Source organism: Euprymna scolopes, chromosome 10 (genome assembly GCF_053919585.1).
Source record: "Euprymna scolopes isolate OS-2025 chromosome 10, ASM5391958v1, whole genome shotgun sequence".
NCBI classification, from domain to species: domain Eukaryota; kingdom Metazoa; phylum Mollusca; class Cephalopoda; order Sepiida; family Sepiolidae; genus Euprymna; species Euprymna scolopes.
This window is the reverse complement of record NC_136491.1, coordinates 42,457,337-42,474,445: the sequence shown is the minus strand read 5'-3', so window position 1 is coordinate 42,474,445 and position 17,109 is coordinate 42,457,337. Positions and strand designations below refer to the sequence as shown.

Here is a 17,109-nt window from a genome sequence, read left to right as displayed (position 1 = left end):
ATTGATAATTCGCTATATCTTTAATTATTCGAACTACTGTTCTCATCTTCAGTGTTATTTCCATAATGTTTTAGTCGATGTAACCTCCGACGTTCTTCAGGTCTATCTTTTCGAACTCGGGGAACCTTTCTGTTGAAGTCGGGAATCTGGACGGAATTTCAAACGGAAATCTTTATTTAATCCGCGAGAGTAGAATGCTCTCATTTCATCAGCCATGACTGTGTAGAAGTAATTCACAATTGTATTTTGAGTGTCGCCCGCACTGAGAATCGAGCCTCAGAAAAGTCTAACTTGAAACGGAATTTTACTAAGTACATTATCCACTACGTCACGGGCAAGTACAAATACCAATTACTTAGGCATAGTTAACCGAATGGGAGCTTGCTATTCCTTAAGATTGAATGAAGAATTCCGTTCGAAATTCCGTACAGATTTAAATGTTCGACAGAAAGTTTCTTGAGTTCGTCAAAAAAAAAAAAAAACAAAAAAAAACACACATAAATAAAGTCGAAGGTTACATTAATCGACACATTGTGAAAATAAAACTCAATATGAGAAGAGTAGACCGAATAATCCAAATAATACATCTGTTTTGTAGTTTAGTGCTCATATTTGTTTGATTATTATTTTATTATTTCCATCTGTTTATTATTTTATTATTTCTGTCTGTTTATAATTTTATTATTTCCGTCTGTTTTATTACTTTATTATTTCCGTCTGTTTATTATTTTATTATTTCCGTCTGTTTATTATTTTATTATTTCTGTCTTTTGAATATGTTTTTAAACTTTGCTTATTATTATTTATTTTCAGGGTTTTTTTTTTTTTTTAGAATTTTAACAGATGAGTAATTTGACGACGATACAGTTCGTTTAACATAGATGTTAAAATATTTTTCAACACCGGAAGTAGTTTTGGATTTTTCCTTTCTCCACCGGAAGTCATGGATGTGGTTGCTGTTTCTACTTTGAATCAACTCGGTCAATTTTCTCGTTATTGAAAGGAGATGAAATGTTATTTAAAAAATAAAAAATAAATATACATTTTGCTCCAATGGATTTAGTTAATCGCGATAAGAACAAAAAAAATTTGTCTTGGATTGTTTGAAAATTTTTAGTGAAATATATCAGTTCATTTTCGAGCCTATGCTGTTTCCGAATTGCATCGTTTTATAGAGAAACTTGGATCAATGCTTCCAACTCGAAATTTTTCACCAGAATGGTATTAGAGATCGACAGTAGCAAATATGATAGTAATAATGAAAACGTCTGCCGTCGAAGTTCGTATCCCATGAGATCGGAGATTTCTAACCATTATTCGACAACCTTATCTCTGCAAATTATTGAAAGTGTGAACAAAGTCCGCATGGAATTACAAACAAAATCTCCACAAGAGTCCATAACTTCCAAAGAGCCGCTCAACCTACATTCTCCCGTCAAGACGAACGGTAGTGGCACCAGAATTGGTTACCGAGAATATTCGTCACCTTCCAGGATCATCAACAGCGCAACGTTCACTGTTCAAGACACGGAAATCAACAGTCATATTCCGAATCTGAAAAGCCCCGAATCGAAATCGGGCGACCCACTCAACCTCAAAGAGAACAAAGAAGGCCAAAGTATGAAAATGCCACCCGAAAGTAAGTGAAATACACAGTCTTTATGCTTGTTTAGCGATTCGTATATAAGTTATATGAAATATTACTGTATAGTGATGTAGTAAAGTTAAGGTCAGGCGGTTTGCCTATTTAGGTAAAGGAAATAATCATGTCCTCATTTTATAGGCAAATAATTTCACTAGCCACCTCTCTATCCCAGCCCCTCAGAAATGAAAGGTGCACTTACTTTTTCTTTATAAGTAAACGAACATATTTATTTCTATTATATTTCTCGTGGTCTGTCTATTGGCCCGCTTCCCCTTTTCTCGGAAATTACTGGGATAATCTGGCTGAAATTTTGTACGGACATTTGCCATAATAACGTGCAGCTAATAACTATTATGGCATTCTTTCGATACATATGTAGGGATTAATAGGGATATGGATTAGTCGCCACAATAGCACATTTACCATAGTAGTTTTCTGTGGTGAACCGAGGGATTGATAGGATGAGAGTTTTAATGTAAAAAAAAAAAAGTGAGCACAAATTTAACAATTTGTACTCATGCTAAGTCAATGGAATATAAATTTTCCCGATTTAAACGGGCTGAAAAGTCTAGACTATATATATATATATATATATATATATATATATATATATATATATATATATATATATATATATGTGTGTGTGTGTGTGTGTGTGTGTGTGTGTGTGTGTGCATATTATATATATATATATATACACATATATATATATATATATATATATATATATATATGGCTTCTGTTGCCGGGTTCGAACCTATCGACTGGTGTTAATCGAGACACCATGCATTGATGATTCCCGAAAGGATGAAACACTAGTGTCTGTGGGTATTTAATCATTATTATAGTAAATAATTATGTCAGAGCTTTAAGAAACTAGTTTCTTATCGTTGAGCACTTTCAGATGAAATGAAAAGTCGGTCAATTTAGCTCATATACGCAGATCATCATATAATGATTAGATCACTAGTGTCTGTAGGTATTTAATAATTTAATCATTATATATATATATATATATATATAGTAATTTATAAAATATATATTGCGATTAAGCTACACTGAACATATGTGTGTGTGTGTGTGTGTGTGTGTGTGTGCATATATATATATATGTATATATATATATAACTTATATACTACATCACTATACAGTAATATTTCATATAACTTATATACTTTCGTATATTAATTTTATGTGAGTAAATGAATATATATATATATATATATATATATATATATATATATATATATATGTATGTAATTCTTGGTTCGTTAAACATCGATAAACCCATATTTCTACATTACCAATTTAATTGAAATTTTCAGAAAATCTCTCTGTAAAGTCAATGAATGTTTGCATGTTATTAAAATAATTTAACATTGAGAATTAAAAAAATATGACTTAAAATTAAAATATATTTCGTAAGTCGTTTCTGCGAGACTGCCCGGTTTTATTTCCCGTAACTTCCGTTTCAACTACTCTCGAATTACAAGATAAGTAAAAAAAAAAAAAAAAAGAAAAAAGAAAAAAAGGTACTCATGGAGAGAATGATCCGTGCTGAAATAATAACGTTATTATTTAAAAAGCCATTCTTAACATGAGGAAGAGAGGGTATTTTGTACCTATTCTGTACTTTAACATTACAATTGAATAAAAAAAAACATATCATAAAACATTAATTATACGTGGACATACGATTTAAAAAATAGCGCGGATCACTCTCTGTATTAGCACACACACAAAAAAATCCTATATTTTTAAATTTAAATTCATTTATATATCTTACCAATTTTTTAATTTTAAATTCCTTTATTTCTCTTAAGGCTTTTCACTCATCAAACATTACGTTTTAATTGTTTAGTTTCTTTCACGGAATTGTTTACATAAAAAAGTTTGTTTTAACTTTTTCTAAACTGTTTCATTTTTACGGTATGCCTCAGCGTATTATAAACACTCTAACCTCCCCATGTTAAAAACGGCTTTCAAATTAAACACGCCCTTCCACAAACCTCGAAAGCCGTTCTTAACATGGGGGTGTTCATTCCGAAAGCCGTTTTAACATGGGGAGGTTAGGGTGTTTATAATATACTGGGGCGAGTCGTAAAATTAATGAAGTTGCTATTTATTATTTATTGCAAAAATTGCTTGAAATTTATTTATTTGATAAAAAAATCTTGACAATTCAAAAGAATGTTTAAAATTATTTATTTGTTCGAAACAAAGAAACTATTTTATAAAAGTCCAATGTTGCTTTCATTTCAAAATTGTTTTTTTAATTATATTTTTTACGCAAACTTTTCAATCAATGTTTTTACAGTTATATTTCGATTCCCAGTAAAAAAAAATAAATAATAAAAATAAAAAACAACCCACTACTCCGTTAAAAAACAATTATTTAAATTAATTTGTTGTTGGCCTTTCAAAGTTGCTTTAATTCAAAAAAAGATACTAGGGCAGAGAGTGATCCGGGCGTAAATAATAACGTTATTATTTAAAAAGCCATTCTTAACATGGGGAGGGGAGGGTGTTTTGTACCTATTCTATACTTTAACCTTACAATTGAATAAAAAACATCATAAAACTTTAATTTAACTTGAAAATACGATTTAAAATATAGTGCGGATCACTGTCTGCAGTAGCACCCAAAAAATGTATTAAATTATTTATTTGTTCGAAAAAGAAATACACACACACACACAAACGAAAAAAACAAAACAAAAACAAACAAATAAATGTTTTGGTGTGGTTTTGGTTTTCAAATGGCGCTCGCCTAGTTTAAACTATTATGAATATGTCATTTCAATTTTCTGTTTTTAATAATAAAAAAAAATGTTCCATGAAACACTTTCCCGTTCTCATTAATTAAATCGAAACATTTCCAATTAATCAATTATGGATATATGTTCTTTTTCACTTTCTTTATTTACTTTTTTTTCATAGTTCTTTCCGGAAGTTTAATTTTGTTTTTTTGTTTTTTTTGAACAAATAAATAATTTTAAACATTCTTTTAAATTGTCAAGATTCATTTTCTCCAGTAATATCGGTTTACCAAGTTTCTGGAAGTAATAAATGATAATTTTAGTTTAATTTAACGTTTCCAGAAGTAATATATGTTAATTTTGGTAAATTTATTCTTTCCCTTTCTGGAAGCAATCGTTCGGCCATATAATGATGTCTCCCCTAGATTTGGATAGCAAGTGCGTAAAAAAAAATGGCGTCTCCAATTTCGGCATTAAAGGGTAGAAGCACCATTTTATTCATTGTTGATTTATTCAAGCAGTCCTTTGGAAAATAAATACTTAAAATAAAGTGGGGTTCTCCTTGGGTGTTGAGTTCCATGGCGACCAGCAGAATTACTTAATGGTCGCTCCCTTAGCCCCCCCCCTTAGTCAAGGCTAACGCACGCGCACGTAACATTTATCATTTATTTACTTACGTTGCCTTTCGCACTTTCACAAACATTATTTATTTACGTTGGATTAACTCTTTTCATGAATAAAAAAGCCAAGTAACTAAACCTGAATTTGTCACTTTTACAAACATTTACTTATTTACGTTGACTTAACTCTTTTCATGAATATTGGAAATATTGGAAATTTTACTCTTTATGAATATTGAACATTGGAAATTTTACTCTTTATGAATATTAAAAGAAAAAAGTTACTAAATATTTATTAATAATTTCTCACTTTCACAAAATTTGTAATTCATGTATTTACTTACGTTGGCTTAACTCTTTTCATGAATATTAAAAAAGAAAAAAATAACTAAACCATGTATTGATAATTTCTCACTTTTATAGACATTTTTAATTCCCATGATAGGATAATTTTTTGGGTAAATATTTACATTTAGGTCCACCTCGACAATTTTCTTTTTTAAATGACGACTTTTATTGATAAATAAATCTACTTCTCCGCAACTGGCATTGAACCCCTCCTTTTTTTTTTAATAGTATTTTCGGGTGGGTATGCTGAGAACAAACATCAGTTAAATTTTGCAAATATTTTTTCACCCCCTCCTCCAAAAATGGTGTTTATTCCGGAAGCTGTCCTTAAGATGAGGAGGTTGGGGGTGATTATAAGGTGGACCTAATCTAAAAAAAAAAATACCAAATTTTTTAAATTATTAAAATAATTTCTCACTTTTACAAATATTTTTACATGCACACATAAGCAACTATTTTCTTATTAACTGTTTTTTACTTTTTTTATTTAAAAATTAATAAATTTCAATGAATATAATAATAAATCATTTATCATTAATATGTGTTTTTGGTTTTGTGTTGAATGAAACTTTTTTTTTTCATTACAACAATAATGAACGAATTTAAATCTTCTGGCATACGTTTAAGGGTTACGAAATTATCAATAAATCGTTTAGTTACTAAGCCAACGTCAGTAAATAAAAAAATGTTACGTGCGCATGCATTAGCCTTGACTAGGGGGGGCTAAGGGAGCGACCATTAAATAATTATGCTGGTTGCCATAGAACTCAACGCCCAAGGAGTACCTAAGTGGCACATGCACTTACGTTATCGTGCTATTTTTTAAAATAGTATTTTCACACTAAATTCAAATTGTACAATATCTTTTTCTTTTATTAATTTGTTAGGTGAAAGTACAGATAACCCGGTCGGTTTCTAATGTGTGGGATATCTAGCTCCCGAAAAAAAAGGTGGGGATACTCTGGATAATAACAAAAAATTAAAATTGCCTCAGTCCCGAAAGATTTCTTCTCTACTGAACGAGGAAAAAAAACAGTGAAATGCAGTTCACCTTCTGTTTTTCTCCCCCTCTCTCTCCCTCTCTTAATATCTCTCTCTATCCATCTCTCCCTTTCCCTCTTTCAATCTATCTTTCTCTCTATATCACCCTCTCCACCTCTCTTTGAGCCCCCTTCTCTCTCTAACTCCCTCTATCTCTCTCCTTTCCTCTGTCTCTCCCTCTCTGTTTCTAACTCTCCCCCTCTCTCTATCTATCTATTAATCCCTTTATCTCTCTCTATCTCATTCTTTTTCTCTATTTTCCTCTCACTTTCTCTTTTTTATCTATATATCTTCCCCTCTATCTGTCCATCTTTAATCCCTCATCCTATTTTAGTCTCCTAAATTAATTACAGTGAATAAGGCATTGTCAAAACATGGATAAATCCTATTTTAGTCACCTAATTTACTGACTGTGAGAATATGAGTTATTTGGAAATTACTAATACCTTGAACAGCACCAGAAGTAACTGGTAAAACCTTTCTAATTAAATTGATTTTGACAGCCATTCAGTAACAAAATGACATAGCCTTAGCCCTTGCTGTATGAGGAATACCTGCAACCTTGCAGCCAAGTAGAAGAATTATTTATTCTACTTTGAAACATTCAATTTTTCAAAAATCTCATGTTCGACATCTCCAAAACATCCAATATGGGGAAAATTATGCAGAAATGCAAACTTATTGTTTAGGATGAATACACAATGGCACGCAAAAAAATCACTTGATCCTTGCAAGATTTGCAAGGCAATGCCAGACCATTTGGGAATGCAGTAATATTGCTTGCATGAGATTGCAGACAAATGTTACCTGTTATTCTTCAATCAACACCAGCAGATGAAATAAGTGCTTGCCTCAAATACTCTACTTTTTTGTACCATGTGAAGATATTAAACTTAACTCAAAATATGCATATCCAGTTGCAGACTGTACGATCCGCACATAAATTTTTGTATCACTTGTGGGAAATTGGGTACGGAAAAGTGCCAGCTGATCAGAGATAAGGGCAAAATTCTTTGACTTTTAACTTCTATAATTTTATTACATCAAAAGAAAACTTAGTTTAAAAGGTTTTTGCAGATATTCAAATTATAAGAATTCCACTTGACTGAGTGAACGAGCTATTCTTGCAGGTCAATACAAAGACGTTCCCGCTATTATTCAATGTATAATTCCAAGTGAGGTAGTTAAATACAAATCCATCGACACTGTTGTGAAAGCAGATAAAGTGGTTAATTATCCAGCAGCTATATTTGCCAGTGATGACACCTCATGTATTGCAACTGAAATTTGGCGTACTAATTATCATGTTGTGAAATATAAACCAATCCAAGCTTTGCAAAGGCACATGGCTTGCATTAAAAATAAATTAACAAACAATATCATAGAAACAACAATAATAACATGACTTTTTACAGATGAATATATTTTCATTCTATGCATTCCTATGATTCCACCGGATACATCATTACCCTTTAGAAAATTGCACTTTCCAATTTTATTGTCGTTTGCAATAACTATCAACAAAGCACAGGGAACAATCTTTACAATTGTGTGGCTTACAGTTACACACTGACTGGACAATTTATGTTATGTATTCAAGAGTCACCAAACCAAAAAATCTCTACATCAGCTAAGAAAATGGAACAACAAAAACTGTGTACCCATACGAAATGGAAAATTAAACGTATAAGAAACATGCTTCTTTTCATTTTGGAACTTTTTCCATTGCGCCAATTTGAGCCACAGCAACGCGTGGCAGGGTACAGCTAATATATATATATATATATATATATATATATATATATATATATATATATATATATATATATATATATATATATAACCAGAAATATATATAAACTTGAAATTGAGCACTCTTCGGCAATTGACAGTATTTGTAACAACATTGAAGTTTCGCGTACTTGTGACAGGTGACTGGCAGTTGAGTGGTTAGGAGCGTCAAATGTCGATTAGACGGTTGAGTTTTAATCCCGGCTTGAAGCAATTGCTTTTCTGGCTACAGTGAGAACTTTGATACAGGGAAATGATCTATCTGTTGATAATTCTGTCTGTCTGTCTCTCTCTCCCTCTCTCTCTCTCTCACACACACACACACACACTCATATATATATATATATATATATATATATATATATATATATATATATATATATATATATATATATATATATATAACAAGAAGGTGGTTAATGTCAAGTCGACGGGCTAAAAAGTGGTAGTAAAATGGGACAAGTTAAACGGTATTTTCACTATTCGTTTTATTTATTCAACTTTTTTTTTCCGCAACCGCTGTTAGCAAAGATGGGGGGAGGGGTAGTTGCGCGATGTGATAGAAAATCCAAGTTCTCACGCCCCTCCCCCTCGTTTTTTAGCCGGATCGCTTTCTGTTTTGACTCAACGATTAATAATAACAAATAGCGCACAAAGGTCAAATATCTAAATTGCAATGAATGACATTTTCTCCTCCGTGCCACCTCGTTTCTCAAAATACCTGACGGATGTAATAGCCTACCGCCGACTAATATCTGACTTGATTATCTCCCTTACATGACCCGCGAAACATAAGCAAGTATTAATACGGCTTTTTATGGTGATTTCTAACGACAAGATTTTGGGCCCTAATTCTTCGGAATTTACATAACATTTGAACCACAGGGTAACTGATAAATGTATAACTAAATAAAAATAAACGGAAATTTAGCGCAATAAATAAATATGTCCGCATATAAAAACGTAAGTCGGTTTGAACGGAAACCATTGAAACTCTGTTAACTTGAGTCTAAATGTTTCACTTGAAGTCATATAAAGATACTTCAATTCTGCAAATTAATAGTATCTATATTTATTTTATTTTTTTATTGATTTTGTATAGAGGGAAAGACGAATTATTGTATATATCATTAATGATTATACCAATTTTTTTTTTTACAATCACCTTTGTGAATAAGTATCCTAAGTCAAGAGAAACAATGCTTTTATCGTCCAGTAGTCTTGATTTTAAGATTTGTAATAAGTCTGTCGTGGACTTAACAGTATATTTACTAGTTAGATGCGGTCTGATATGTTCGTTAGTAACATATTCACTGGTCTTGTCATTAAGATAACCAAGCCAGAATACGTACACAAATTGGCGACTCACATACCGAGTTAATGTGGCGTCGGCATTTAAGATGTGGAGTGAGCGTGACGTCGCGGAATGATATGCTTATATATATATATATATATATATATATATATATATATATATATATATATATATATATATATATACTTGTTTATTGTTATATAAACATGCTCACATCCCGCTGCTACAAATAGCCACTTGTTTCAATCAAACAACAGATATCATCAGGCATCACCTTATAGGTTATTCATTGAACTTTTGAATAGTCAAGTCGCTGCCTGATGATATCTGTTGTTTGATTGAAACAAGTGGCTATTTGTAGCAGCGGGATGTGAGCATATTTATATAACAATAAACAAGTATTATCAGCTCTTTTTATTGAGCACTATCTAACAACCTCGTTGAATTCATTAGTCCATTACTTTTGAATATAAAAAACGAGTATATATGTATATATATATATATATATATATATATATATATATATATCATTACGAATTCCATTATTATTAATGCAAACAGACAATAATAACAACACATTCGTGAGTTCGTAATAAAAAAAATTAATAATAAGAAGAATTATACAATGAACATTAAAACCCGTATGCCCTGGGTTCGGTACATCTCGCTGAAATAAAAATATGGGGAGATTCTTTCAAAATCAGAAATATACAATAGACGACGAACAGCGTATGAAAATAACGGAAAACACGACACGCAATGGTAATATTTTCGAAATTAAATTTTATTACAAAACAATGACTAACTATGATAGGGGAGGAATAATATAAGTAAGTGAAAATAAAAAAAAGAACAAATTATAAAGATGATGATATCTTTATATGCTATTCGAACATGCCAACGAGAAATATATCAATACAAATTGTGTATCTTTAGTGCAAACAAATGATGGCAAAATGAATTCAATGTCTTAATATACGAGAGAGGGAAGTATTCACGGAGATGACTTACTGAGTTTACTCTTTTTTTTTTTTTATCTCTTCTTTCTTTTTGTTCAAAGCGGTTGGTCAAAATGTCTTTATTATCCGTCCCTCCGGATTAAAACGCACGTGTGTAAAGTTCGCCGTTTATCGCCGTCAAAGTCGCATCCTTTCGCCGTTGGTATGGAGTTTCTCCCAGGCGTTATCTACTTTTGGTATTGGTATGGAATTTCTAATAGGCATTACTTCGTTTCTTTCGCTGTTGGTGGAGTTTCTCCCACACGTCATCTCCTTTCGCTGTTGACGGGGCGGGGGCGATACCTCCTATCTCGACGGCATCGCTGCCTCTGTCGCTGGAGTGAGACTTTCGCACATCCGTCTGGCAGTACGGCCAGCGGCGACTGTTGTACCAAAAAGGCCTCTTCTCTTATTTTTCTTTGTCTCTCTCTCTCTCTCTCTCTCTCTCTCTCTGTCTATATATATATATATATATATATATATATATATATATATATATATATATATATATATATATATATATCCCTCTTCTCAGTATCTTTCTTAGCCCCTTGCTTTCCTTTATTCTTCGTTGCCTAGCAACCCGCACGGGTCGATGGGTTTCCGGTCAAATGATCAGATCATCTCGCTAGCTTGCTTGTCAAAAGGCTTTTCTCATCTCCCTCTTTCATGTACTCACTCACTCTCTCTCTCTCTCTCTCTCTCTCTCTCTCTCTCTCTGTTTAGGTTTAGCCTCTCCCTCTTTTTTCCTATACTCTCTCTCTCTCTCTCTCTCTCTCTCTCTCTCTCTCTCTCTCTCTCTCTCTCTCTTGAGACTACGCTTATTTGCCTCGGTGATAAGATAAAATATAATAACAAAAATCGATACATTTCTCGTTGGCCCGAAATTAAATATTTCGATTTTTAATTAATTACGTAATCCAAGTCATGGATTTTTTTTTTTTTTTAATTTTTTTTTTTTATTACATTTTCACCCCAAACAAGGCACATTGCCACTTTGGTGTAGGGGGCTACTATCAGGGGAAACATCTACTGGGGTACTATGTAGGGATTAGAGCAGCGAGATGTTGGTTCACGTTGCACTTGAACTTATGCATGTCAGTACAGTTGGGGAAGCAGTGACCTGGAATGGAATTCCAAAGTCTAGCAGTTCTGGGGAAGAAACTACTGGAGTAGAAAGATCTTTTACATCTAGGGATCTCTACAGTGTGGGGGTGGGATTTTGCAGCTTGTCGGGTCTGTCGAGGGTGTTCACGTTGTGGGGGCACAAGTGCTTGCAGTTCTTCAGAGCATTCACCATTATAATACTTGTAGGACAGGCAGAGGGATGCAACGTTTCGACGATGGGACAGAGGCTGAAGTTTAGATGCCAGTTTAGGGCCTATCAGATTTGCGACTCTCTTTTGAACCCTGTCAAGGAGCGAGAGACTAGTAGCCGATGCACCGGCCCAAATATGACAGCAATACTCCATACATGGGCGAATAGTGGCCTTATAGAGGTACAGGATACTTTCGGGAGTTAGAAGTTTTCTAGCACGGTAGAGAGAGCCCACCTTCCTCGCAGCGGCCCTGGCAATACCCTCGATGTAATTGTTCCAGCTCATGTTTCCTGTGAACGTTAGGCCAAGGAGCTTGAAAGACGTACTCTCAGCTAAAGAGTTGTTGGCCATTGCTATAGGTGGTAGAGAAGGTTTCTTGTAATTATTGAATGAAACCAGTTTTGTCTTGGTGGCATTGAACGTTACCATCCACTTATGTCCCCATTCCACTACTGATTTGAGGTCATCCTCTAGTGTTTCTGCCATTACTTTAGATATATGTTCATTTGTTTTCCTGTCGTGCCTGCTATAGAGTGTGGTGTCATCAGCATATATACCCATCTCAGAGGCAATTTTGTCGGAGAGGTCATTTATGAATATCAGGAACAGCAGAGGACCAAGGATAGAACCCTGGGGCACTCCGGCATTTATATTATATTGTTTAGACGTACGACCGTCGAGGACAACCTGGATTTTTCTCTTATCTAAGAAGGATTTAATTATGTTAAGTATTCTACCAGTGATACCGTAAGATCTAATCTTCCTGAGGAGACCCTCATGCCATACCCTGTCAAAAGCCTTAGATATATCTAGAGCTACCACTCTGCCCTCTCCCGCTTTGTCCAGTGAATGGTATATGCGTTCAGAGATTACAGTGAGGATGTCTGCTGTGGAACGGGCTTGTCTAAATCCATATTGATGGTCGGTCAGAAGTTTAGCATCTGTAAGGTGCTGGACTAGAGCATGGTTAATTAAGGTCTCAAATATTTTGGCAAAAAGTGGGAGGAGGCTAATAGGGCGATAATTTAATGGGTCAGTTCTTTCGCCAGAATTCTTGAATACTGGTACCACAGAAGCAGTTTTCCAACAGCTCGGAAAGCAAGATTCATTAAGGCATTTGTTGTAGAGTTTGGAGAGAACTGGAGCTACTTCGGCTGAGCACTTTTTTAATAGCACAGCTGGGATGAGGTCGGGTCCACATGCTTTGGATTGCGTCACAATATATATATATATATATATATATATATATATATATATATATATATATATATATATATATATATATCGCTACAATTATATAAATACACCTTTGTCTGTGTATGTGAGTTCGTTCCTTATAGATTCCGAAACGGCTGAACAGATTTTCTTTAAAATTTACAGAACATAAGTCCTGCATAAGTCTGGGAGTGATCTTAGTTAAGTTTCGTCTCAGAATAACCCCGATAATTACCAATAATCGAAAGCGTTATTTTAATTTATCTATCTTCAGTAAAGCCATTTTTTTATGTCGTTGCTTAGCAACAACGATAGAACAACGGGCCGTGATAATTCTACTGTGGTTAAGTTGATAGCGTTTTTTGTTTTATTTTTTTATTTTATTATTTATTTATTTATTTATTTATTTATTTATTTTGCATGACGTGGTCTGTAGCCTCAAACTCCGCGCGTAGAATTCTTAATTTGTTTTCATTAAGTGCAAATAATTTTATAAGATTTGAAAATTTACGTTTTCTTTTTTTCCTTTTCCTTTTTTCTTTTTGTATGACGTTGTCGGTAGGTTCAAACCCCGCACGTAAATCTCTTAATGGTTTTTTTCGTTAACTGAAAAGAAGTTTATATAAAATGATTTTATAAAAGAAACAGTAGGTTCTCTAGAGTGCAATGTAGAATAACATATTTTTGACTAAATTACCGCATGGAGACATGTGAAGCTTCCTACCGGGCGATCAAAGGAAAAAAGACAGAGAAGAAAAAAGGAAAGGCACGTGGTGATTTGGAAGGTACGGTTGACAAGTGCGCGTCTCCTCCTCCTCCTCCTCCTCCTTCTTCTTCTTCTTCTTCTTCTTCTTCTTCTCCTTCAAAAGCAATCCGACCGACCTGTCGATACTAGAGAAAATAGCACAGCTACAGATGCAGCAGATCGAAAGAAATCGAGAACATATTGTGTTGTGTTGTAAATACGTGCCCGTGATTTGTGTGTGAAAACGAACAAAATAAATTTCTTTCATAAAAAGGGGTTCTTTTATTAGAATAAATAACCATGTTTGTAGTCAATTATTTTGAAAAGTTATTAATCATCGATGTGTACATTATTGGCAGTGGTAAGTCTGTTAACTCGTGTCTTTAATATATGAGTACGAATGTTGTTAATTCTTTTGAATTTTATGTGGTCATCAAGAATTATTTCAAGTTTAGTGTGATAGTCATATTGTAGGGGAATAAATAAGAGCACCGGATTACCGGTGTAGGGTAAGGAGTGAGGTCCCTTGAGAAAAGAAGAGGAGAGTCCGTACACATGAGGCACGGACGCAAAAAGTTCTTCTCCTAAAAGACAATGTTGGACAGGCAGAGTACAACTCTAGAATACAGCCCTCACTCCTCCCGTAAACCCCACTATTGAAGTGAGTAATCTTTTTACCTTAATGTTCTGAATTGCAGTGTTGTCATGTTTTCATGTTTGTTAATAAATTCTTGTCGTTTATACTTGTTGTACGTTTAGTAATTATTAAAGCTGGTCGGTAGTTTTGGGACTTGGAAGAACCTAAACCCGTACCAACAGTGGTGACCCCAACTAGCAACATAGAATACGCAAAGCAACGTTTTTTTTTATGTTTTAATAACAAAAGGAAAATGCGTAAAATTAAAGTTTATTTTTAAATAAAAATAATCCATAACATGAATCCCGGCGTCAGAGTGGTTAAAAATAAATAAACAAAACATTTACGTACGTAAGTTAAAAATAAAAAAAATAAAAAATAATGACTAGTTATGTTTTTGTGCCGAGATTTATTTTATACAAGTATCGTTGCCCTTTCATCGGATATTCACATTTTTATCGCACAACAAATATGGCCGACCGCGTCTTCTTCAATTTGCACGCGGCGCCAGTCTCGTGATTGGCTGATGTGAACACTACGTCACACTTCGTCTTCCTCTTGCTCTGTCCCTACTATTACTACTATACGGTGTCATCTAGCTAGCTGTCGCTATAAATAAATAAATAAGATAAAAATAAATAATAATAATAATAATAATAATAATAATAATAATAATAATAATAATAATAATAATAATAAAAATCATAAATAAATGTGAAATGGCGTCGCCCACATTCAGTCTGATTCCAACGGATGTACGGAATGACCCTGCTTTGTTTTTCGCACAGCTAGATTTATATTTTCGGCAGAAAACGATATCAGGACAGACTGAAAAGTTTTGCCATGTAGCGACTATATTACCTCAGGATGTTATCGTCGAGGTGAGAGACCTAATTATATCTCCTCCCACGGAGAAACCATATGACACCCTACGAGAAAGAGTGACAACTGCTGTGTCAGTTTCAGCACACAGGCGAATCTCACAATTATTAGAACAGGAAACGATGGGGGATAGCACGCCGTCACAGTTTCTAAACCGCCTGCAGAAGTTGGCTGAAGGGACAATGGACAATAATATTGTCAAACACATCTTCCTACAGCGCATACAAACCGAGTATAAGGTGGTAATAGCTGCACAAGATGAATCTATGCCAGTGGAACGAGTGGCTGAGATAGCCGACCATATTGCCGATATAATGTCGACACGGTCGTCAACGGTGGCTGGCGTTCAGACATCGGAGAAAGACGAGCTACTCTCCAAACTAATGGAGGGACAGACCAGATTGGAAGCTCGCATGAACAAAATGGCGGAGGACATCGCGAGACTTACCCTCGAGAATAAGCAAAGGCGGGGGGGGGGCGCAGCCACTCCAGAGAACGGAGGCAAGATAGGACCATTTGCTGGAAGCACAAGAGATTTGGGGAGAAGGCAAATTCCTGTATCCCACCGCGTAGTTACAAGAGTTCGGGAAAAGCTTAAACCGACAGAAGAATGCGGCATCAACTGTCGGTGCATCTCGTTCAGGCCGCCTATTGTATGTGGTTGACAAAAACTCAGGTACGTCCTTTTTGGTGGATAGCTGGGCACAGGTGTTTCTCATTCCTGCGACTGCAGCCGACAAGAAATCCCCTCCCTGTAAATTCACACTACGAGCTGTGAATGGCTCGTTAATACACACATATGGGGAGAAGTGTATGGACCTTAATTTAGGCCTGCATAGAACATTTACCCACATTTTTATAGTGGCGGATGTAGACAGTGCTATTTTAGGTACCGATTTTTTACAGGCGTTCGGTTTGGTGGTGGATATAACAAGCCAGTGTCTGAAAGATCCAGAAACGCATCTCACAGCGTGTGGGGTAGTTAGGACTGGTACTCCATTGTGTCCAGCAGTGGCACATGCAAACCAGGATAACGATTTTCTGAGTCTCTTGAAGGAATACCCTTCAATTTCAGTGACTTCTTTCCATAGGGACGTTTTGCCACACTCCACAACACACTATATCGAAACAAATGGTCCGCCCGTTCATAGCAAAGCTAGGCGCTTAGCACCAGAAAAGGTAACAGCGGCCAAGGTTGAATTTCAGCAAATGATGAAGTTAGGCATAGTTCGCCCTTCAAAGAGCGAATGGGCTTCACCTCTTCATCTTGTCAACAAAGGTGTTAACACATGGCGGGCATGTGGAGACTACAGAGCACTGAATGCAGTCACTAAACCAGATAGATACCCAGTACCACATGTCCAGAACGTGACAGGAGTGACTCAAAATAACCGTTTTTTTTACAAAATTGGATTTAATTCGAGCATATCACCAAATACCGGTGGAGCCCGAACACATTCCTAAAACGGCTATCATCACCCCATTCGGGATGTTCGAGTTCATGCGAGTTCCTTTTGGGTTGCGGAATGCAGCACAAACATTCCAACGGTTCATAGACCAGGTGTTGTCAGATTTGCCATTCGTCTGTGCATATATTGACGATGTACTTATTGCTAGCCAAACTAGAAAGGAACACATCGGTCATGTGTGACAGGTCTTCGAACGTTTGAAGCAATATGGGATAGTCCTAAACCCATTAAAATGTGCTTTTGGTCAATCCGAAGTAATTTTTTTAGGACACCATATTTCAGAGGGGGGAATATCCCCATCACCAGAGATGGTCAAGTCCATTC

At 34.9% G+C, this 17,109-nt stretch overlaps 1 protein-coding gene across 1 annotated transcript in view; it reads left to right on the top strand.

The window, feature by feature from the left end:
* The first annotated feature begins 1,218 nt into the window (after positions 1–1,218).
* LOC145286435 (uncharacterized) overlaps positions 1,219–17,109 on the top strand; it is a 118,719-nt gene continuing 102,828 nt past the window's right edge. Inside the window, exon 1 of the mRNA XM_080135349.1 lies at positions 1,219–1,639. Within this exon, the coding sequence (XP_079991475.1) occupies positions 1,219–1,639 (421 nt within the window). The remainder of the gene's footprint in view (positions 1,640–17,109) is intronic.